Below are 24042 nucleotides of genomic sequence, written 5' to 3'. Positions count from 1 at the left end.
GACAGTCAGCAGATTTCTCGGCTCTCTGCTATACTCTTGAACGGGTGGCTTTCTTTTTGCAGTGAACAACAATTATGCACTTAGGGACTGGGCTGAACGTGCCTCTTCTCATAGGAACTGTGAGCGATCACCATACATTTAAAAAAATGCGGGGGGTGTCTAACAAGAGGCTATAAACAGACCTATGACACCATATTTTCGCAATGTCCCTCTTCATTCCACCGCTTTCTCTGCACATCGCACAACCACAGTGAAAATATCTGGGGTACTCCATTTCACGATTATTGTCGACGTTAAAAAGGCCCTGAACCAGTTTTTATCGAAGTCGAGAAGTGCATTCGAAGTTAAATTAGACTGTTTCAGAAATGCTTTACCGCAAAAGTTCTTCAATCCGTTGAGCAGAAGCAAAGGCATTGGCAATCGGACGTCTGCTACGCTGTGCTTCCGCTCCATCTTCGATGACTGGTACTGCGAAGGCTACGGCGGAGCGGGGCGTGCCCAACGCTCCGCCTACTGAACGTCACTGTGGCACGCAGTTAAAAGTTCTGTGGTTCAAATTTGATTTCGGCTGTTCACGTACACGCCAGTACTTCCAAATTTGACGCGCCAAACACGATTGTCCTCAGCGAGCCACAGTGCATTCGATCAGCGGACTCGTCCGCGGCACCCCGTTGCGGCTGCGACGTCTGCGCTGCGTAGCAGACCGCAGCTACATGCAACTTTGAATTAGGTCTAGCGGGCCGGGCGGCGCTTTCCCGCTGAGGTGCTGCGTGTGAAAAAAATTTGCGAGGGCGCCGCGAGCAAACTGGATTGGGCCGGATACGCGCTCCGAGGCATGTTCAACGTACTGTCGCTGGGGGCGCCGAGGCCGACTGCGCATTGTACGCACGTGATCTAGTGCTTCGTTTCAATTGCAAATTTATGCTCGCACCATTTTGACAAACATGCACATTAGAGTCATGGATTATACAACTCAACGTTTTTTTTCTTGCTGTCGTTATGAAGTGCGTCGTCTGCTAACCAGCGGGCGTTCGTTGCGCCCGCTGAGCCTATACGGTATATATTTTAAGTCTATATTTGCTTTGGTGCGCCTATGGCTTTTGTTGGCTGTTACTAATTGTAATCTTAGCCCGATGAATAGCTGTCTTCAACACAGATTTCTAAAAGTAACAGCAGCCACCAATCTGTAACATGATGCTACGTAAGAAAATTTCATCGTGTTGTTTCCCGCCCGCTTCTTCTTGTTGGAATATTAAAGAGTGCGCACAATAATCGGAGAAAATATTATAGCGAAAAAAAAACAGGTTTATTTATAGTGCGTGGCGCGAACAAGAGAAACGGATTACTAAACTTCTAGGTAAATCATATAGTACATAAACATATTCACGACATAAATATATACAATAAAAAATATCACATACTGTAAATGCACTAATTTGAAAGGTAATAAGCGTGCTTGCAGTAACAAACATGGCACCACCATACCTTTCTTCATGGGAGCGCGCATGTCAGCTTAAGTGTGGCTGGAGCCTTATCACAACAAAAGTGCACAACATTTACAGTGCACTCTAGAGGGAACCGACCCCACGTATACCAATGGGCTTTCCGAGAGATGGAATCATGGCAATGATTGCACGCTAACATGAACAGTAGTGTTGAGAGAAAAACATTACCTACGTGTACTCAGACTGAATCGGGGTGACTGCAAAGTAAACACCAACGTAATCTCCATGGCTGGTCCGGTAATCTTCCATGGGCCAGCATGTGAAATGAAGTAGAAACATAGAAGTCTCATCGAATGCTATTTGCTATTCAGATGGTATGCGATTCCTGAATTCGCTATTAGATACGAGCGAGTAGTCGTTTCCGTTATCTGCTTCATTATTGTCGTTATGATAGTGCACCGGATACCTGAAAGCGGCTGTTTATATACAGAGTGTTTCAGCGAACACTGCGAACCCAGAATCTTCGAAGGGGGCGTCTGGCAGACATCGCAATTCTAGTTCATGAGCTGGTATACTCTAAGAGGCGGACATTACTTGAAAAAAAAAATTGAACTGCTTAATCGACTAATTAACAAAAATCACTAATTGAGTTTTAACTAATTATCTTATGGCCCATATTGCAATTTACAAATTCTAGGGGTGGTGTTCGCGGGGCTGATACGCTTGGAACGAATTCTCATGATGACACCCGTTTCGAGATATTTATTCCCGAGCTTTGCGGAGAGATGCACCGGCGTTCTAGTTAATTTGTTAACAAACGTCGTTTTATGCATTGAAGCACACAAGTAACTGCAACGCCGATGCATTTCTCCGCAAAGTTTGGGAATTAATATATCGAGACCGATATCGTTGTGATAATTCGTTTCAAGTGGATCCGCCTTCCTAACTTCACGGCTGGAATTTGTAAATTGCAATATGAGTGATAACATAATTAGTTAAAAATGTCATCCGTTAATTTTTTTTAGTTAGTCGTTTTTGCATTTCCATTTTTTTTTGTTTTTGCAAGTAGGGTCCGCTGCTTCGGGTAGACCACCTCATGAACCAGAATTGCGCTATCTGCCACAAGCCACCTTTAAAGATTTGGGAAGTGCTCGCTGAAACACTATATGCAAGCTGCTCAGTTGAGCAAGACATGCAATTGGGAACGGCATTACATGCAGGTTTGAAATATAAGATATCCGTAACCAGTCTTTGTGGGAAATCAGAGGAGGAGGAAAGAACTTTATTGTGTGCCCTGCGAGTTGGTGGGGAGGGCCAAAGGGCCCGCCTAGGTGACGGCCAGGAGTTCTTGGGTCCTGGCGGCATCCTCGGCCCGCTGGACGGCCCATAATTGATCTTCGAGGGCGGGGCTGAGCAGCGCGGCTTCCCAGCGCGTGCGAAGGCTGCTGCTAGAGACCGCGTTTTCTTTATTGCTATTTAGCCCTCGGCATTCCCATAATATATGCTCCAGAGTGGCTCTGGATTCACATGTTCTGCAATTGTCCGTAGGATATACATCCGGATATATGATGTGCGAGAGCGCAGGATTCGGGTACGTCCTAGTTTGTAACTGCCGCCATGCGACAGACTGCTTTTTTGTCAATTTTGCGTGAGGTCGCGGGAATATGCACCTCTGTAACCTATAATGTTTCGTAATGTCATTATATGTTGTCATTCTGTCCTCCCACTCCCACTCATTTACCGCACCGTCACGTCCGGAGGGTGTCGGGGCGTCACTTGCGACTGCGGCTCGGTCCGTAAGCCCTCGAGCCGCGTCATGTGCCGCCTCGTTGTTGCCGTCCTCCGCGAGGGTGTGAGCGGGTGTCCAGGTGATATATATCTTTCTTTTGTAATTTTGCCCTCCTGCAAGAAGAATTCGTAGTGCCTCCGAGGAGATTCGGCCGTTGGCAAAGTTTCTTATTGCCGTCTGAGAGTCGCTGACTATCACGGTTGCGTTAGTCTGAGCTGCTGCGAGCGCTATGGCTACTTCTTCAGCTATCTCGTTACTTGTGGTGCGTATCGTCGCGCATGTCTTGCACCGTTTATCCCTATCGATTACGGCTGCCGTAAATCCCCGTCTGCGACTGTGTCGAGCCGCGTCTACGAACACTGCGTCCTTGTCGCTGCCGAATTTCTTCTGTATTTGCATCGCTCTGTTCTTTCTTCTGTACTCAATGTGTTCTGGGTGCATGTTCTTTGGTAAGGGAGGTATTACCAATCTTTCCTTTGTATCTCTCGGGATGTCCACCTTGACACCATGCTGTGTGTGGTAACCTATGTCTAATCTCTCTAGGATGTGTCTGCCTGCTCTAGTCTTAGAGAGGCGTTCATATTGTGCCGTACATTGTGCTTCAATGAGCTCGTCTATAGTGTTGTGTAGGCCTAATTGCAGCAACTTGTCCGTGCTGGTGCTGATCGGTAGTCCTATGGCTAGTTTGTATATTTTCCGAATGAGGCATTCTAGTTTGATCTTTTCCGCGACCTGCCATTTTAAGTACGGCGCTACGTACACTATTCTACTTATTACGAAGGCCTGTATTAACCTGATCGTGTTTTCCTCTTTCATCCCGCTATGTTTATTTGTTATCCTTCTGATTAGCCTCATGATTTGCGCTACAGTTCCCTCCAATCTTCTGAGGGTTTCTCCGTTGTTGCCCTTGGCTTCAATGAGGAGCCCCAATACCCTGATCCTATCGACCTTGGGTATGGGTTTCCCATCGGCCGTCTTTAACTGTATCTCCTCTCTATGAGTGAGCTCTTCCCTGTAGTTGCCTGGTTTGCGACCTCTGCGAGTCGGTCTGTACAGTAACAGCTCCGATTTCTCTGCCGAGCATGTTAGCCCTGTCCCCTCTAGATATTTTTCGATTGTTTCGACCGCTGTTTGAAGCGTTTGTTCTATCTGCCCGTCACTTCCGTTTCTCACCCATAGGGTAATATCGTCTGCGTATAAGGTATGATTTAGACCCTCGATTTCTTGTAGCTTGGCTGGCAGCCCGATAAGCGCCAGATTGAATAGCATCGGTGATAAGGCCGAGCCCTGTGGCGTACCTGCGCTGCCTATCTCGATATCCTCCGAAACTAGGTCCGCTATCGTGATCTTTGCCTTTCTGCCGGTTAGAAAATTGCGTACATAATCGTACGTGCGTTTTCCCAGTCCTAGTTCGCCTACTCTATCCAGTATCGTTGCATGTGTTACGTTATCGAAGGCCTTTTTTAGGTCCAACCCGAGAATTGCCTTTGTCGATCTGCCCGAATCGTCTATGATCTGATGTTTTAGTTGTAACAGAGCGTCCTGCGCTGAGAGGTTTCTCCTGAATCCTATCATCGTGGACGGGAGCGCGTCGCAGTCTTCGAGGTAGGTGGTCATCCTAGCTAGGACCACGTGCTCCATGAGTTTCCCCACGCAAGAAGTGAGAGATATGGGTCTCAAGTTCTCAATTTGCAGTCGCTTGCCCGGTTTAGGTATTAACACGATTTGTGCCGTCTTCCATTGCTGCGGAATCTGCCCTGCCTCCCAGCATTCGTTAATATATTCGGTTAACTTAGCTATAGACTCATCGTCCAAGTTCCTTAGCGTTTTATTCGTTACACCGTCTAGTCCGGGTGCCGACTTGGTATTGAGTTTCTGCAGGGCTGCCCTGACCTCTGACTCGCCGATTTTGCTGTCTAATTCGTCATTTACCTGCCCTGTGTAGTCAGGGTGTATGACGGGCAGCACTTGCGAGATGTATCTTTTCTCGATTTCCTTGAGGAAGTCCTGCTCTGTCCCTCGGTACGTTTGTATTAGCCGATTTATATTTTGCCTATGTGCCGACTTTGTCCCGTCCGGGTCTAACAAATATCGAAGGATGTTCCACGTTTTTGCCATTCCTATCTGACTGTCCATGTTGTTGCATTTTTCCTCCCACTGTTGTTTGCATAGCTGCTGGGCGTACTTTTCTATGTCCCTGTTCAATTTGGCTATCTTTCTACGAAGCGTCCGGCTGTGTTTTTGTTTTTTCCATCTCCGTTGCAACCCTGCCTTAGCTTCCCACATGTGTAGAAGCTTACTGTCTACGTTCTCTAGATGCGCCTCCGGCGGGACCATTTTCGTAGCTGCCGCCACATCTCCCTTTAGTTTTTCGGTCCATTCCTCAATACCTTGTGTCGTGTCGTCGGCCTCCTCCCTTATTTTCCTGAATTTGTCCCAGTCGACAATCTTAAGTGGTCTACCCTTTGTCTTGCGCGGTCCTGCCCTTACCGTCATTTCTAGTATATTGTGATCGCTCCCAAAGTCGTGTTGCGTATTTGTCCACTGCGCGTCCCGTATGTTCTTGGTGAATGTTAGATCTGGCGTAGTACCCGCGCAAACGCTGGTACCTATTCTCGTGGGAACAGATGGGTCGGTCACGAGGGTCAGACCTTCCTGCTGCGCGTCTAGCCATAGGTTCCTGCCTTTTTGAGTTTCGATTTTGTAACCCCACGCCGCGTGTTGGGCGTTAAAATCGCCTCCGATCACTACCGCTCGGTTGTCCGCTATGGCTAGGGTTTTTTTAAAGAGCGATCGAAATTTATGGTGTCTGCACTTTGGACTGCTATAATTATTTAATACAAAGAGGCTGTCCTTCGTTTTCCGCATGGGTATGAGTTCTAATAAAATGTGATCGATTGACTTAACTTCCGTGCCGTGTTGAACGACCGAGTGATTTCGCTTTACCAACGTCGTTAGCGCCTTCGTCTCCCCTTCGGTTCTACCAAAGGACTTGTAACCCGACAATTTTGCCAGCCCGTTTGTTTCCTGCATCATTATAATATCCGGGTTTTCTCTGCCTTTAAGGTGTTGTTGCAAAATGTATCGTTTTCGATCGTATCCTCTACAATTCCATTGCCAAATCGTGTATCTAGTTCGTCTGTCCATGGCGGCGTTACAGGTTCTCCAATCCCTCGGCAGGTACGGGCGGCCTAGTGTACGGCTTAATGGCCGTCTTAACCGGTCCCCCCCTACTTGTTTGCGGTCCCCATATTGCTAGTTTGGCTTCGAAGTCAGCCATCATTTGTTGCACTTGCTGTAGTATCGCCTTTCCTAGCGCCTCCATCTTTGCCTCTATCTTCGCCTCAAGCCTCACTTCCAGTTGTTCTAGTTTAGTTTCAAATTTTGTTTCGTTCTGTTTGATGCTGGTTTCGATTTTCTGTTCAAATTCCTCCTGTCTTCCTTGGAGCGTCGTGGCTGGCTTGGGTTTCTTTACTCCGGTTTCAATCGGAGCGTTCTCGGTCTTACGTTTAATGGCGGTGAGGGCTACGTCCTCCTCCATTGCTGTCTCTTTTTCCTCCCTTATAACTCGCGAGCTTTCCTCGTTGCGTGGCACTTTCCCGCTCCTCAAACGGTCGTTCTCTTGCCTGAGTTTTTTAATTTCATCCATGAACGCAACATTGCTCTGCCTGATTTGCGCCAATTCTTTCTCTAGCGTCTTAACTCTATTTTGAAAAGCAGCCTGTGCCTCCGCACGCGCCCCGGAAGCCGCGTCCGCCCAGCTCACCTGTAAGGGTCCTGCGGGGTCGTTGACGTTGCTCTTTCCTTTTGGGCTCTGCGATCTTCCTCCCCCCTGTGCTCTGGTAGACTCGGTATTACTGGTCTTGGGTCTGGATCTCGATCTGGTTCTATTCGACGTGGAGCGGCCCCTTTCCCTCAAACTCAAAAATAATTTCATTTTGTTTAAACTCCTAGAAAAAAGCCGGAAGACATCCTACCTTCGTTTTTTAAATAAGTTCTGGGGTTTTACGTAGCAAAACAACGATCATACCATAATGAGGCATGTTCCCGCAGCGTTTGAGTTTTCACCACCTAGGGTTCTTTAACATGCACCTAAATATAAGTACACGAGTGTTTTTTCATTTCGTGCCCATGAAATTCCACAGCATGCATTGAACCCGTAAGCTCAATTTAGAAGCCCAATGTCATAGTCACTACTGCCACTAATTAAGCTACCGTGCCGACTTTGTTCTTCTTTTAATGCATGGACTAGCAAAACAATGTCGCAGTTTCGCCTGAAAGGTGAAGCATCGATTGCGATAGCAAATTCGTAGATAGCTACATGAAGTAAGGATAGTACTTTTATCGGCCGTGTAGACTTATAAACATTCGCTTAAAGGGCCCCTGAAATGGTTGGGTCAAATTTTGTAGACGCGTAGGGTACAGCTAAAGTTAATCATTCGCACCACAATTTGTGTGAAGCGTCTCATACTAAGAGAGTTACGGAAGATTACAAGTTACCCTCCTCCATAGCCATGCATTTTCTCCTCAACTCGTTCGCCGAGTGATCGGGGAACGAGGATCGAACTCCGCCTTCACTGGCTCTGCGTCATGATCGAACGTCGTGTCGTCTACTTCCGGTTCGAGCGAGTGCGCGAAACCTCTCCAACCTCTCCGCCAGCTGCTTGGCAGTCGACCCCAAGGGAGTTCTATCGAAGCAGCGTGTGTTGTGAGCATTCTGTCACAGCGCCGAACGTGTCTGGTACACCGGTAACCACAGGCGAGCTGGGTATTTCGATGGAGCGGTGGAGGCACAAACTCAACCTGATGAAGGAACTTCAGCGTAGACGTAGGTGAGCGGCCTGATCGGTCTACACGGTCCAGCCACCGGGTGGCGCAGAGATTAACCAGCCAAAGAGAGAGCTAATATTGCTCTAAGCAAATGTAAAACATTTTAAACATTTACAAAAACAACGTGTTATCGATTGCGATATTACGAAATACTTACACCAGCAGCAAAGAAGAATACACTTCGTTACTGCTGCTGTGTTTGCTGAGTGCCACCAGGTGGCTGCACCATGCCGACCATTCACGTTTGCGCTTATGCCCATCCCATGAAATGGCACGGCCAAACGGCCAGGACCTATGCCCTTGCGCTTGCGTTTACACAAATACCGGACTCGCGAAACGATATTGTATAGCAACAGTCCGATGCGCTGGAGCCATCCACACGTCTGCTGCCTTGAAGAGGGACACGATGTCGCATCTTGACATATTGCCAGTCGCCACGTTTGCAGCCCACAACGCAACAAAGGCGAATCATGGCGCAAGCGAAAAGACTGAGGCCGACACTGATCGCGGAGCTCTCGTCAAAACGAAGCACGTTGTAACACAAGCAGAGGACGCTTGCTGTGTGCCGGAGTTGCTTAAGTGTACTGAGAAATTGTTCTTGTGCATTCTATTTCTGTTACTTTCTTTTTATAGAAACAAATTAACTCACATTCCAACTATTACGAAGAACATTTTTTCACCATAAAGTTCGAAAAATTATCGATGACGTGCCCAGGTCAGCCAATCCGATAGCTCGCCTTACTGACGTCAATAGGGTGAATGACGTGAAAGCGTAGGGGCGGCTGAAAATTCAGCCGAGCAGTGTGCTGCGATCGCCAGCGATGTACATCTTTAAAACCTTATAATAAATTACACGCTTTACCCGGAGCACTTATATGCATCAATGAATGATCAGAAGGACCTATTATAACGGCTCATTACGTTTGTATGAAATCGTGAAAATCGTTTCAGGGTGCCTTTAATAACTACATTAACAACGATATAATATGCAAGCGCGACTGAACGAGGACGTAGAAAGAAACAGACACACAGAGACAGCGCTGTCTCTGTGGGTCGGTTTCCTTTCTACGTCCTCGCTCAATCGCTCTTACGCATTCTACCATAGATTCAAATCAACTAGCCCGCCAACGTGTTTCAACTAAATTAACACGCACGGTGTCACTTGCACGCAGGTAAATATGATTACATCTCGCTCGATGAGTGCGGAAACTCGCTATCCAAATGCTGGAGTGAGGAATCTCGGGAGCAGCAAAAATCGAATTAACCTTTGCGCACCTCTCGCTTCAACGCGAAGAAACATCGAAAGCACAGGGCATACGAAGCTACCGGCACTACGGGCACTCTGCAAACATCGCAGATCGATTTAAAGATTAGGTAAAGTCCCGCAATGATTTTAAAGTACGGAAAGGCTTTGATCCAGCCGACGACGCCAGCGATAGGCTGATCGGTAACATGGGACCTTGCTCCGTCCCTTTGCCGCCATGAAAGTTCCTGCGCGCCGGGCGAAGAGCGCGCGTTTCGCCTGTTGTGCTATGCACATTGCTGCGATAATTTCGTTCGGGGAGGGCCGAAATGCCTTGCTGCTGTGCGGTTGGGTGCTGAAACCGGAGGGAGGAAACAAATCACGACAATGCTACCGAGAACCTGTCACACACGACAATGATTTTGCTAGCAATTTAAGTTGGCTACCCCAGTTCATATCCGTGGAATATGCAACGCCTAAAACATTAGACTGACTTACCATCCTAATTAGACTGCATTAATCAGAACTCTTGATCTAGACGGGCCTATTTTCCGCTGTTCTCGAACAAGACCTGTTGCCAGCAATCGGTGGCAACACCAACAGAGAAGGCAGAAAGTGAAATGCTAGCCTTTTGAAGAATTTTCTTAGTACCACCAGCGGAGACAAACAAAAAAATTGGAGGACGCTTAAGCTTCGCCTTCAAGAGTGGAACGCGATAGCGTTCCCGTCGACCCGCCAATGGGTGTAAGACAATGGGCTACAGGGCAGCCATCACTTACGAGGCGCCCCGCATCAGACGCGGTGAGCGTCGAGCCATATGGTCGAGCAACGCGGCGTTCGGCGCAGCAACGAAACGTGCTCCTGAGCAAGCGGAGCGAACCAAAGAACTCGGTATCCCGGAGGGGGAAATGATGCACGCCAGCCAAACGCCGTGATCGGCACGGGCAGAGAGATAGAGAGATAGTGATCTAAAGAAAGGAAGGACGCTTGATTCTACAGAGGGAGCAAGGCGAAGCGTTGTCAGGGGAGAGAGTCCGAGCCGCGACAGCTCCAATGCGCGCGTGGCGCGCCATCTGTCGGGGCAGCGCCGTACATGGAGAGGAGGGGGTCTTCTGTGTTTGCCGCAAGATGGCTCTCCGTGTGCGGAAAGCGCAGAAGAAATGCAGCGAAACGCACTTTGCTACTCGTGTAATTGCGACTTCTGTAAGTTACATGTTCATAATTACCGATATACACCACAGTATAACTTTCCACGGCTCGTTTCGAAGGCAACACCGCATTCACTAGAGGCGCGTTTGTACCTTTTGGAAGCATCGAAATCGTGGCTGAGTGGTAGCGTCTCCGTCTCACACTCCGGAGACCCTGGTTCGATTCCCACCCAGCCCATCTTGGAAGTTGCTTTTTATTTATGGAGTGCCTGCCGTGATTTATCGCTCACGGTCAACGCCGCAAAACGCCGACGCCGACACCGACGCCGACGACACCGGCTTTTCTGCGACACGAGCTCCTTAACGCTATCGCGTTAATATGGGTGTAGGATAATTAAAGGCTACGACCAACGCTCCATGGAGGTCACTTCGCGAGTGCGACTACAAAAACTGCTGCTGCGTGAGACTCTTTCGGGCGGCGGCGTATACAGCGGCCGCGCACGCAGGAGCCTCGAAGGAACGATTCTCACTCGTCGGGGTTCGCTTCAAGACTGAACGTTTATTTTACAAAAGACATCGCAGAGACTAGAAAGGGAAGAGAAAAGAAAATATAAACTCCAGGTTGTCCATCGGCCGCACCGACGCCTTCGTCCTTCTCGGAAGAGCCGGCCATTCGCGCCCAGCAGGTGGTCCACCGAAAACACGGGGCACGGATCAGGTTGTGGGTCGAGGCGCCGGTCGGGACGCCAGCCCAGCGGGGCGCCCCCTCGTCCGTTCGCCGGCTCCCTCTTGGTGCATCGCCGGGCCCCCAACAACGGTTGCAAGAAACGTGCGACGGTCGCTAGCAATTCTCAACAACCTCCCCCGCAATGAGCGTCGGCTCATTCCTCCCCTAGTTCAAGCGGGTAGAGGGCTTGGACCGGTCGTCTCAGCAGCTTTCGGTCTGGCAGAGAAATCTTGCACGCTCGAACTCGGCCTTCCCCTCCAGGAAACGTTTCGACAACCCGGCCCAGCTGGCGTGGTGGCACATGTGAACAGGGCTATAGAGGCCTTGTAGAAATTCCCAAGCTCGGTATAAAATATTGGCCCTGCGAAGTCCACTCCAGTAATTTCATATGGCTCTGATTCGCGGATACGGTCGTATGGGAGCGGTGCAAACGGCTCACCCACGTGGCGGTTGCTTTGTCCTTGACCTGGAACACAACGACGAATTATTTTCTTGACGGCCTGTCTTGCTCGAAGGATCCAATATCTCTCGCGAAGCTGAGTCAGAGTGTCCCTTACTCCAGCGTGTAAAAGCCGCCTATGCTCCCAGGCCACCAATAAGCGTGTAAACAGATGCACAGCGGACAAAATGACTGGGTGCCGCGTCTCTTCTTTATGCGCGCTATCCTGTAGCCTACCTCCAACTCTCAATAGGCCGTCGCTGTCGATGAATGGAGTCGGACCCGCGATGGCGGACTTAGGAATAAGTGTCCCGGAAGAGATTAGAGAATGGATGTCCTTCTCAAAGGTTTCTCTTTGTGATACTTTCAGCCAGTAACTCTCGGCCTGTGCTAACTCTTCCGCTGACAGGCTTCCCCTTCGCTTCTCTGACGCGTTCCGTGCGTTATGAAGAAAGCGCATAACCCATGCGGTGACACGGGGTACCCGTGTCATTGAGCTCTTGTGCGCAAAATCCATGAGAGGCATTTTGTCTACCATCGTCACGGTGTTCAGCACGCGAACTTTCCGGAGCTCTTCGGTGCAACATTCAGCTTCAGGGACGTGTGAAGGCATCGCGTCGTACGTTTGAACACCTTTTAGCCATTTCGGTCCCGTCCAGCAGCTCTCGTTGACAACCAAAGGGGAGGGCAGCATGCCCCGTGTCAACAGATCTGCTGGATTTTCTCTCCCCGGGCAATGTTTCCAAACAGCGGGATCAGTTAGAGCTTGTATCTCCTGTACTCTGTTGCTCACAAATTTTGTCGTCAACGGCCTGAGCCTACTGAAAGCCGTGGCTTTGTTGTCTGCCAAATCGCCAGCATTCTCTTTCCAGGGAAGGGAAACTTGATATCGGCAGTTGTTCCTGGAGACGTTCTCCCGAAATTCCCGCAAAACTTGGTTGTCTTCCACGTCCGCCTCTCCTTTGTCGACAATGCCAATGTGCTCGAGCTGCCAAAACGATTTCAGTTGAGCAGCAGTGTCGCCTTGGTCTTCCTCGCCGATGACAGCTACGCGCAACACTCCCACAGTGGACACGTACGTTGCTGTTGATTCTGTGGTGTGCGTTGTCCCCTGCAGGGTCCAGCCAAAAATGGTCTCCACGGCTACGAGACCGCTGTCCAGGCGCCTAACACTACCGGTTGTGACCTCCCAGTAAAAATCGGATCCCAGCAGCAGCCCTATCTCTGCTCCTTCTTGCGTACTGTCGGCGAGTTTGAGGCCTTGCTCTTCAAGGTAGTTGACGGTGGAAGCTTCAGGTGCTGGCACAATGTCGCAGCAGATTTCTGGGATCTCGAGCGCTTCAACGCGGATCTTTCTTTCCTTGTGTCGACTGCGCAGCCATAACTCCACTCGGCGGCACTTCATTCCTGAAGGCGGCTTGTCGCTGCCAAATGTCATTATTTTCAGGGTCTCCTCTCCCATCACACGCAGTCCCATCGTCTGTGAAACCTCTTTCTTGACAAAGGTGCGCTGACTTCCGCCGTCAATCATCAGCCTGACCATCGCTCGCTTCTCCCTACCCTGAACCCACGCTTGAGCCGTCTGCAGAAGGACACGGGTTCTCTTCTTGGTGCCTTCGACTTGCAGCGAAGACTGTACGATTGTCTCAGTGAGTACAGTCTTCTCTTCCGACTTTCCTGTTGCTGGTGGTCGATTCAGGTTACACAGGGCTGCAACGTGCCGGCCGGAACATCTCTTACATTTAAGCCATCTTGCGGTGCGGCATTCGTATGCTCGATGACCTGCCTTGGCGCACCTAAAGCAGAGTCTTTCCCGCTGCACAATTCTCCTCTTCTGATCCGCAGTCAAATCAACTTCACAGTCGGCGGTTGAGTGGCTGCTCGCTTCGCATAATTTGCACTGTGTTTCAGCTTTCATGACGGCAGTTAAAACCGACGCGGACGCCTTGTTTTCAGGAATATCCTTACGGATCGGGTGACTCAGCCTGTCGGTGCTCAGCTGTTGACGGGTTCCACATTCGGCTCTCTCTCGACTTTCTACTTCGGTCTTGAGGTAACTGAGGAAATTTTCAAGGTCATCTCCTGGCACGACTGCAGATGTTGTCTTCTGTCTACAGTAACCGAGGCAAAGCTCATTCGGGATGTTCTTCCGTAGGACTGTCATTAAAAGCACTCCATAAGTGCTCGACGCCACACCCAATGCCTCGAGGCTCCGAACCCCCGTCTGTACCTCATCATAAAGGGTCCGCAGCCACTCGGTGTCGAGGATGTTATGGACAGGTCGGATGTTGAGCAACCTCGACATATGTTCTTCAATGATAACGTCGTCCTTTCCGAATCTTTCGACCAGTGTCTTCACTGCAATTTCATAATTTCGGTCACTGAGTGGTAGCCCGTCAATAGCGGCTGCTGCTTTGCCGGTGAGATAGCTCGTCAAGTACTGAAACTTGTCAATTGGATGTAGAGCTGGACTCTTATGGATGGTAGACTCGAACTGATTCCAGAATCTGTGCCCTGAGAGCAGGTTTCCGTAGAATTTGGCGATCTAGCTTCCGAAGTCTTGTCGTTGTCGACGGTAGCTGAAGAGTCGTCGTAACTGCATGCTGGACGGAACCTGACTGTGCGACGTGATCAGAGTTATTTCTAGTTTCTGATGGTGTACTTGATCTCATTTCGCTCGCGGCTCCACCTCTCAGTGCCCTTTTTATCCTTGTTTTCAAGGTGCAAATTCTCAAGCTGTACGCAGCGCACTCTGTTAATACGGTGTCGAGCTCCTGTAGGTCAACTTTCTTTTCTGTGGCGCCGTTGACTGCTTTAAGCTCTTCAGCTTGCTCGAGAAGGATGTCCAAATGTTCTTCAAGCTCACCGGTTGGTGCTTCTGTCGCTTGAAGTAAGGTGCTGGCCGCTGCGATGGTAGTGTCGATGGCTTGTCGCAGGGCCGCTTGCTTCCTTTGTAGTCGCTCCATGATGCAGGCGAAGTTATTCCAGATGTAGCACTCCCGGGTTTCGGCACCAGAAAATGTAGAATAATTAAAGGCTACGACCAACGCTCTGTGGAGGTCACTTCGCGAGTGCGACTACAAAAACTGCTGCTGCGTGAGACTCTTTCGGGCGGCGGCGTATACAGCGGCCGCGCACGCAGGAGCCTCGAAGGAACGATTCTCACTCGCCGGGGTTCGCTTCAAGACTGAACGTTTATTTTGCAAAAGACATCGCAGTGACTAGAAAGGGAAGAGAAAAGAAAATATAAAATCCAAGTTGTCCATTGGCCGCACCGACGCCTTCGTTCTTCTCGGAAGAGCCGGCCATTCGCGCCCAGCAGGCGGTCCGCCGAAAACACGGGGCACGGATCAGGTTGTGGGTCGAGGCGCCGGTCGGGACGCCAGCCCAGCGGGGCGCCCCCTCGTCCGTTCGCCGGCTCCCTCTTGGTGCGTCGCCGGGCCCCCAACAACGGTTGCAAGAAACGTGCGACGGTCGCTAGCAATTCTCAACAATGGGGTTACCAGCGCATAGCACACAGAAAAGCAACATTTGCGGCTGCCCAATATCGTTAACCTACGCCTTGAAAAGAAGTGGCCCTAAAAAGCTGCCCTATGGGACATCAGATAGAAGTGCTTGATAAGAGAAAGCATAGTTTTGTATCATCTACATACTACTGACGCAATCGGATAGGTAAAACCGAGACAACTATTTCGGCACACTACAAATATAATACCCGTGTAATTTATTTGGGATTGCTACAATAAAAATCGACAGCGTCATTCAACCTGTCCTGATGAACGTCATAATAGCGTTGAGTGGTACTACAATATATATATATATATATATATATATATATATATATATATATATATATATATATATATATATATATATATATATGTATATATCCCAGTTGAAAATGACAACAGAGGTTTGTTCAGTACTACAGAAATTTCTGTTGTACAACAGGATTTTTCTGTAGTAACTACAGATTCCTGATGGAGCGAGAGACTTTTCTGATGTACAGCAGACATTTCTTGTTGTGACTACAGAAGTACAGTCTGTCGTATGTCTGTTGTTACAACAGAAAGCTGAAGCTCTACAACAGATTTTTGTAGTACTACAGAAAAATTTGTCGTCACTACAGGCACCCTGTTGTCCCAACAGAAATGTTCCTGAAGTAACCCGAAAAACTTCTGCAGTGCTACAGAGAGCTGTTGAAATACTACAGAAACCTATTGTGGCAACAGGCCCCCAATTGTCGCAACAGAAGTGTTCCTGAAGTAATGCGACCAACTTCTGTTGTACTACAGAAAAATGTTGTTGTACGACAGAAACCTATCATTGCAACAGGCCCCCAGTTGTCATAACAGAAGTGTTCCTGAAGTATTGGAGAAACTTTTGTTGTACTACAGAGAACTGTTCCACAACGGAAACCTATCGTCGCAACATGTACCCAATGATGACAACAGAAGTGCACTGAAATTGTGCGATGCGACAAGCTTCTGTAGTGCCCAGTTGATAAAGACAAGAGGAATTCCTGTCGCAACTACAGAAATTCTGTTGTACGACAGAAGTTCTTGACATTTCTTAATTGAGAGACATTTCTGACGTTACGACAGAAATTCAGGTGTCGCAACAGAAGCATTCTGTCGCGAAGGCCAATAGTTATGAAGTCTCAACAGAAACGTTCCTTCGCGACAACAAGAGTTCTGAAGTCGGAACAACAGCTGTATATCCTGACAGCGACTCCGACGTTACGACACCAATTCTGACGTCGCAGCAGAAACATTCGGTCACGACGGCCAAGAGTTCTGAAGTCGCAACAGAAGCGCTTTCCGTCGCGGCCCTTTAAAATTGTATTTTAGTTTCGCATCAGTGGTGTACACTGTGCTTTTCTCTTGCGCGGTATTCAATCGCGCTTCTCTGAAGCCGGCAATGCTGATGGCACCGACATCGGTATTAAAGTCGACGTGGCGAATAGTTATAATTGTGCCGTGACGACGCGGCACCAACAACGCCCTACCGGCCTCCTTAAAATCGGCCGCTGATCAAAATCATACCATCTGCGGGAATGGCTGCGTATCCGTTTTTCTTTTTTGTAAGATGTGGCACACAGGCCTGTGGACTTACATGTGCTGTTACACTGACACATTAGTTAATTTCCCAGGAATATTTCACAAGCTTATGCGAAGCGGAAAAGAAGATTAGGGTTGTTCCACAAAGTTCCATGAAAAGCTGTCTCGCTCGGGTCTCATTAATCTGGTACAGTGCTGCCGTGAAAGCCAGTATGCTGTCAGAAAGAACTCTCATTCACAAATGTTTATGTAGCTATTTTGCATTGAACACACGAAGTATATGCGCGCTAAAAATTGTAAAGAACGAGAGACAACTGTCGAAACTAGCAGTAATAACCCTAAAAGTCAACGTTGTCTATTTCTGAATTTCTTATTTAATATGGATATCGTACATCGAAATCGATGTTCTAGCACTCCACGATGTACCTGTCGATGGTACGAACACTCTTGCTCTTCTAGAGATGCGGCACTGGACGCGGTGGAGTGATAGCGGATCTTGGCTCTTAAAATGCAAATGTAAACATCAGCGCATCAGCACGTCGTACTATTGACATGGCCAAAATGTACACTCGAAAAGCACGGCAGGTGTGGTGCAGTGGTAAGATGCCGGGCTCGGAATCGTGAGGTCGCATGTTCGAGTCCTAGGCGCAGCCATTTTTTTAAATTGTTTTTTCACTTTTATATTTTTCTTTTTTGTACTAAGACATTTACATAGCCTTATGGAGGTCTCTGTCAATTATTAATTAAATATTGATCAAGAACTACAGAACTTTCTACTACAGGACGTCACACTAAAAACAACAGAACTACAGAAACAACGTCCCAAAATACGACAGACTGTGAAAATTTCCTGTTGTGTTTTTCAACGGCCAAGTACACAGCAGACCAGGATCGTGCATGCGCACTGCCCATCAAGCCAACCAACGCATATCAAAGAGTGTACCCTTAAAAAAATTTTTAATGCGTTTATTTAGAAAGCCTTGAATTTGTTCTATACAACTCTATTGTGTATATTTTGATTGCCAATAGAATTTCCCTATAGAGTTCCAAAAGTTATTCGGTCACCGCATTCTTATAGGAACTCTAAAGACACATTTCTATAGAACATTTCTATGTAGTTGCTTTTAAGATCCTAAAGACAAATTCCTGTAGAACATTTCTATCGAGTTTCAGTTTCAGTTTATTTCTTTAATAAGGAGGAGACATACATGCTTACACAAGTATACAGAAGGAGGTCCCAGAGCTTGTGGCTGAAAGGGGACCTCCTGTCAGACAATATATACATTAGAGGAAATACACAGCATACAACAAAAATACAGTAGTCACTAAGTGGAAGATTATACAAAGGAAATGTAGTTCAAAGTGCAAAATAATATAAAGTCAATAGCTAGTCGTAGAATTAAAACAGTACTTTAGGGCATTCGCAACAGAACAATCCAAAAATACTTATAAAGGCAAGAAATGAAAAAAAAATTAAGAAAAGGAAAAACGGAAAGGAAATGAGCAGGAGTGAATGAATAGCTTAGATATGTGGATTAATTTGGGTATCTAGTAGAAAAGTGAATAATGTTTTCTTTAAGAAAGCTAAAGACGAAGAGCGCTTGACATCTAGTGGGAGGCCGTTCCAAGTGGATAATGCTGCGAGATATCCAGATTGTTTTGCATATTTATTATGTATTAGTGGCAATAAGAAATTATTGTTAGCTGCAAATCTTGTGCGGTTTAAGTTAAACAAAGTAGCCTCAGAAAATATATTTACTGGAGGAGGATTACGTGTTGCCTTAAATAACATTACGGCTATTTTATATTTACCAAGATTTTTTTACTGAAAGTATTCTGTGGTTGAGAAGCAGATCAGAAGCACTGCAGTAGAACGAGCTGAACGACAATATCCGGATGACTTGATTTTGCAAATGCTGTAGTGGTGCTATATGAGTTGGATATGTGTTACCCCATACTGTAATGCAATAATTGAGATGGCTGTGTATAAAGGAATAATACAAGGTTACCAATGTTGCTTTGCTTAAATAATATCTAGATTATATAAAATTATAATATCGGGAGAAATCTTGTGCTTCAAATAGGCGATATGCTTCGCAAATTTTAAGTTTGAGTCAAGAATTATTCCAAGAAATGAGCATTCATCAACTGCACTGATGTTAAGAGAGTTTAGGTTGACAGTGGGAATGAATTCTGGTATCCTATGATTCGAATGAAAAAAGCATAGAAGACGTTTTGGTAGGATTTATTCTTAGTGAGTTAAGCTGGCACCACGCTAAAAATATTTTTCAGATCAGTGTTTAGCTTAGTGCCGGCAGCGTTAAGGAAGGCCTTAGTTTCGGTTAAAAAACCAGGTAAATAATTTATATAAAGCAGGAATAGTAGTGGGCCAAGTACAGACCCCTGCGGGACCCTTCTATTGGTTATTCTGAAATCAAAAAGGGAGGAACTAAAATACACAGTTTGTTGTCTATCTGTTCGGTAACTTCTTATAAGTGCTAATGCTGGGCCATCGACGCCTACTACCCGTAATTTAGTAAGATGACGTGGTTCATGGATTCAAATTCTGTGGATAAATCGACAAAAAGTGATCCTGCGTAGAAACCGGCATCTATAGCGCTTTTTATATTATCCGTAACAGAAAGTTAGAGATGATAAAGAGAAATTCCTATAAAATATTTCGATCTAGTTGCTTTAGAGAAGTTAAATCAAGTTTCTAGAGAATATTGCTATGCAGTTGCTTTTCAGTCCCTACAGGCAAATGCCTATAGAAGCTAGGCCGATGTGTGTAATGTGCTTGCAATTTACCAAGGTTCTAGAGAACTGTACTGTAGGCAATGAGGACTACAGTATATGCAGTGTCAAAAAAATTGGTGCTACAACAGCAAAGTATTCAGTTTGAAATGCTTACTGCACTTCAGACTAGATGCATGCTTCATATAAGTTACACACACGCTTCAGACTGGAACTTGCAACACACAAACTGTAGCTGCCAACATGCTTCTCGGGTCAAGCTGGTGGTGGGAACGCACGAAACATGGGGTAAAAAAATCAGTTGTAGACTCTATTACAGTTGACACCTGGCAATAACAGCCTTGACTATAGGATAAGAAACCTTCCCAATAAAACTGCAAAAGGACCGCCAGTTCCATCAGTGCACATTAAATGGTTTTATACTAAAGCTTCAAATTGGACTGATATGAATGTGCACTCCAATGTGTGAGCCTGACGAAATCACACAGCATTTTAATCTATCTTTAAGTGCAAAAATAACACTGGCAATCCCTGCAAAAACTGTGGCAAATAGTGGTCGTCATAGATAAATACACCATAGACCGAAACAACATAATTTTAGTGTCTATGTGTGAAATTAGCACTGGCAGTCCCTGCCAAAATGTGGCAAATAGTAGTCTTCATATAGAAGTACACCATATATCATAAAGTTTAAAGGCTTGAATGTCGTTGTAAGGGAAAAATTTTTGAGGTCAAAGCCAATATTCTAAAATTAGGGTGAGAAATACAAACCATACCGACACATGGAATGCCTAAAAAAAAAGATTTAGCTCAGGAGCTCCTATGCAATGCACATGAAAAGTAAAATCGTTTTTCTTGGCAACTATGGGACCAAACTTGAAGTGGTTTGATACATTTAGAAATTTTTAAATCATAGTTTTTACATTAACGCCATCAATTCTTATTAAAAATTGCTGAATATCGCACCTTGAATGAAAAGAACTTACTCAGTTTGCAACTGTAAATTACAAAAAGAACTAGCACAATTCCGTTAATTCTGTAAATTTGCCTACTCAAATACATCCAGAATACAGAAATACCTTTGAGACAACCACATGACTAATTTGAATTAGGTTTGTGGCATTTGAGAAAGTTAACTTCTACTCAATGCAGGAAAACTACAGTAAAAGCTCGTTAATTCGAACCGCAAGGGGAAGCCGCTTCAGTTCGAATTAACGAAAGTTCGAACTAATGAAAGTGAAGGAGAGCAACAGTACACTGCGATTTGGAAGCAATAGGGCATGTCAGAAATTTGGCGTGTCAGAAAGTGATGGCGTGTGCCGCGGGCACACGCCATCTTCAAGTCGAAGCTCTGGGTCCGACTGTGCCACACCACCGATGTCCACCGAAACGAACGTTAGCCGAGGCTTAACACTATCACAATGATTCGCAACGGCCGATACCTCCTAAGCTGAAAACAGAGGTGCACAAGCGATGAAGACTGCCAAGACAAAGACGCTGAACATTTGAAGGTGGCGAAGACCCTGATTCGTTGGTTCTTGATTGCAAGCGCAGCTGCGACGTACTTGATTCGCTGTGTTTTTGTGCTTGCCGTGCCATCTCCGCACAACATTAGCAGCTGTACAAGATTTGCAAAGCCTCCGAGATTCGCAACGGGCAAGAAGTCTTGGAGGTTACGTAGAACGGAGAGGCGGTAGCCGCCACTGCCTTCTGGCTGACCCCGCGTCGGTTAGATTTTTTTCCGATTTTGCCTTCTCTCGCCGTTCTCTCCGTTTCGGAGGCAATACAGCCTTGTGTGTAGGCAGTAGGCGCTTTTCTCTGGCCGTGTGCCAGGTGAGCGTAATTCGAATTATCCGTGAGGGAACCTTCTCGCGTTCGAATTAACGGACTTTTTTATACATAGACTTCTGTGGAGCTTGGCCGGACCAAACCGTACAGTTCGAATTATCCATAAATTCGAATTATTGAAGTTCAAATTAACGAGCTTTCACTGTATTTGATTTAGAGCCTAGAGGTAAAAATTATTGAAAATTGGCAGGTTTAAAAAAAATAACACCACGAAGCTTAACAATCTACGTCTCTGTGCCAAAAACAGATATCGCAGTTCTGCAGACTCCATCTGCTATGTCTAAAGTCAAAAAATTTGATATATGAATTTACAGCTTACATGAAATTGTTGCGATATTAGAGAGTTTTAGAATAGGGGCCCCAATAGTTTGGGGCCCCAAAGAGCTTTGCGGGTGTTAGCGTTGGGGCACGTAGGAGTCGAGAGTTTTAGAATAGGGTTTTACGTTTGCGGGTAGCATCTTGCGCTGACACAGCGCCCCTACGGCGTCAAAGAAAAGCTATTAGAAATAATTTAATAAAATATACCATTTTATGATAGGAATAATAATTTTGACTTTCGTGCATTCGCATTTAATTACAATTTAGAGGTTATTCTGTAAGGAGCAAACAATTAGTTGCACTTAAAGTTTTGAGCAAACCAACTTTACTAGCCTTCACCAACGAAGCTTAGCCGTGTTAGGCCTACGAGCCATAAATTCCACAGTCGAATTCAATATCAGCGGCGTCTAATGAGTCAATCTTCATAACACACGCTAGTTGAGAGAAAGCGATAACCGCAGTCACTTCTCCTAGCTTGCGAACTTCACGCGTTACCGCGAATCGAACCTAGTTTGGTGCTAGGTTAGAGCCGTCGCTTCGATGGGTGCCGCCATGTTTGCCGACGCAAAACTTTTGGGGCCGCTATTTGGGCTCCCGCTAAATCGGTGAAATAGCTTTCCCAACGCAAAACCCAAAGGCAGTTTGCGTCTTGCGCATGCGAAGTGGCTTCGACGCTATTTTTTTGGGGCCCCAAAACTTTTGGGGCCCCTATTCTAAAACTCTCTATTAGAGAGTTTTGCGCATCTACTCACAAATTAGTGACTGTATATTAGAGCAGCATATGATATCTCAAATTTGCCAGCTTAAGTTATGGTATTAGGTCCAATAGAAATGTGATCTCGTTTTTTACTTATGAGTAAGATTTGTTAACCTTACAGCTTTGCTTCTTCAAATTTTGCAGTTTTCGTGAACTCGTATCAAAAGCAGACTAGTTGCTCAAAACGTTTCATCGTGGTACTGTGCTACGTGAATTATGCTTTTTCGAATAACATTTTTACTTTGATGCAACACTATTTCTTTATTTTACCTGATTCCTTGCTGGAAACCTGTAAAGCATTCATGAGGCATGAATAAATAAATATTAAATGAATAAGTAAACAAATACATATTGCGGTTTCTCTCAGCATTCCACCACCAGCGTGACCTTTATGGAGCTTTGGCTACTGCTCACATGTGGCAAATTCATTCTTACATGATCACCTGCTATTTCACTTCCCAGGAAAGGAGCGAGGAAAGGCTAGTTTTTAGCCTCATTTGGTCCGTCTAGTAATGGACGACGGTGGAGCCTGCAAAATAGAATTGAAATTAATTTTCAAAAAGTGTAATGAACATTCAGCCATAATGTATTAGCAGGCACGAACATGCGACAAATATGTGTATAGTTGTAGCACTATGCTAAGCTTCATTTCAGTATTTTAGAAAAATAACAAAAAAGTGGCCGAACGACCCACCTCCACAGAACGTCCCACCTCCCTGACCACTCTGCCAAACAGGGGCAGTTCTTTTGAGAATCACTTTTGAGAATATTTTCACTTCCCCAAGATTATGTGCCACTAGCACTGGGTCAATGTGCCTGGAACTAGAATATCATTGCTAATGACAAAAAGTATCTTCAAATGAGAACAGCCCAGTCACACATTAATCTCATCTTGCAATGACAAGACATTCCTATTTATAATATAAGCAAGTAGGAACACCCATGAGCTAAGAGTACTATATAGACGTCACACTATGCGCAGCAAACAAATTTTTTGAAAAGAAGAGAATGACCTTCTGGCTTCTATTGTTGAGCAGTAGACAAAATTAATATTCCATCCGCTGTTAGCCATATTTGGTATTTACTATGCTTAACATGCCAATAATAAATTTGTGGCGTGCAGCTTGAGATTTAGCAATCATGATAATGCATGGAAGTGTCCATTGCATGGGGACCAATAATGTTTTAAGTTGTTTTCGCAATTTACGTTGGATAACTGCCAATTTGTAGAATTTGGAACACAGTCACTGTGTCACTGTCAGATACAATGGGCACAATATATTTGCGCTTTTTGAGTTATAGAAACAATTAGTTTCTAAGCTAGTACGGGTATGTAGAGTGATGTGTATCCTAAGCGCAATTACGAGAATTCCCAATTGTAATTGAAAATTTAATTAAGTTTTAATTATAAAGGGTCCTCCTTGAAACATATAGCCTGTGAAAAACAGAAAACAAAAATTATACTCAGCAATTACGAAACTTTGACAATTGATTGCATAACTGTTCTATAGGTCAAGCAGAGGATTTGACAAGAAATAACGTGCCTGAAACTAGTTGCAACAAACAAATTTGTTGCTACTGGAGGTTGCGGACAATTCAGTAAACAGACTGTGACCCATTCTTTTTATGTGGCATTCCTCAGCAATATTGTTGGTGAATTGGTTGCCTTAGGTGAACAAAACAA

The 24042-nt window shown here is 46.0% G+C and overlaps 1 protein-coding gene across 1 annotated transcript; it reads right to left on the bottom strand.

Annotated features, from left to right (window-relative positions):
* Positions 1 to 9395: 9395 nt before the first annotated feature.
* Positions 9396 to 14587, bottom strand: LOC139055937 (uncharacterized). Its single transcript, XM_070533598.1, has 3 exons — positions 14311 to 14587; positions 11859 to 14135; positions 9396 to 9406 (listed from the first exon to the last, which is right to left on the bottom strand). The coding sequence occupies exons 1-3, from the start codon at positions 14585 to 14587 to the stop codon at positions 9396 to 9398; spliced, it is 2565 nt and encodes an 854-aa protein (XP_070389699.1).
* Between the last annotated feature and the right edge of the window lie 9455 nt (positions 14588 to 24042).

This window comes from Dermacentor albipictus, chromosome 1 (assembly GCF_038994185.2).
Source record: "Dermacentor albipictus isolate Rhodes 1998 colony chromosome 1, USDA_Dalb.pri_finalv2, whole genome shotgun sequence".
In the NCBI taxonomy this organism is placed as follows: Eukaryota; Metazoa; Arthropoda; class Arachnida; order Ixodida; family Ixodidae; genus Dermacentor; species Dermacentor albipictus.
This window is presented reverse-complemented; position numbering and strand designations above follow the sequence as displayed.

Coding starts and splice junctions, on each gene's coding strand:
- LOC139055937 (XM_070533598.1), bottom strand. CDS start 14,587: ATGGAGCGACTACAAAGGAAGCAAGCGGCCCTGCGACAAGCCATCGAC. Junction 14,136..14,310: donor GATAAAAAGGGCACTGAGAG/GTGGAGCCGCGA, acceptor ACCTGCTCTCAG/GGCACAGATTCTGGAATCAG.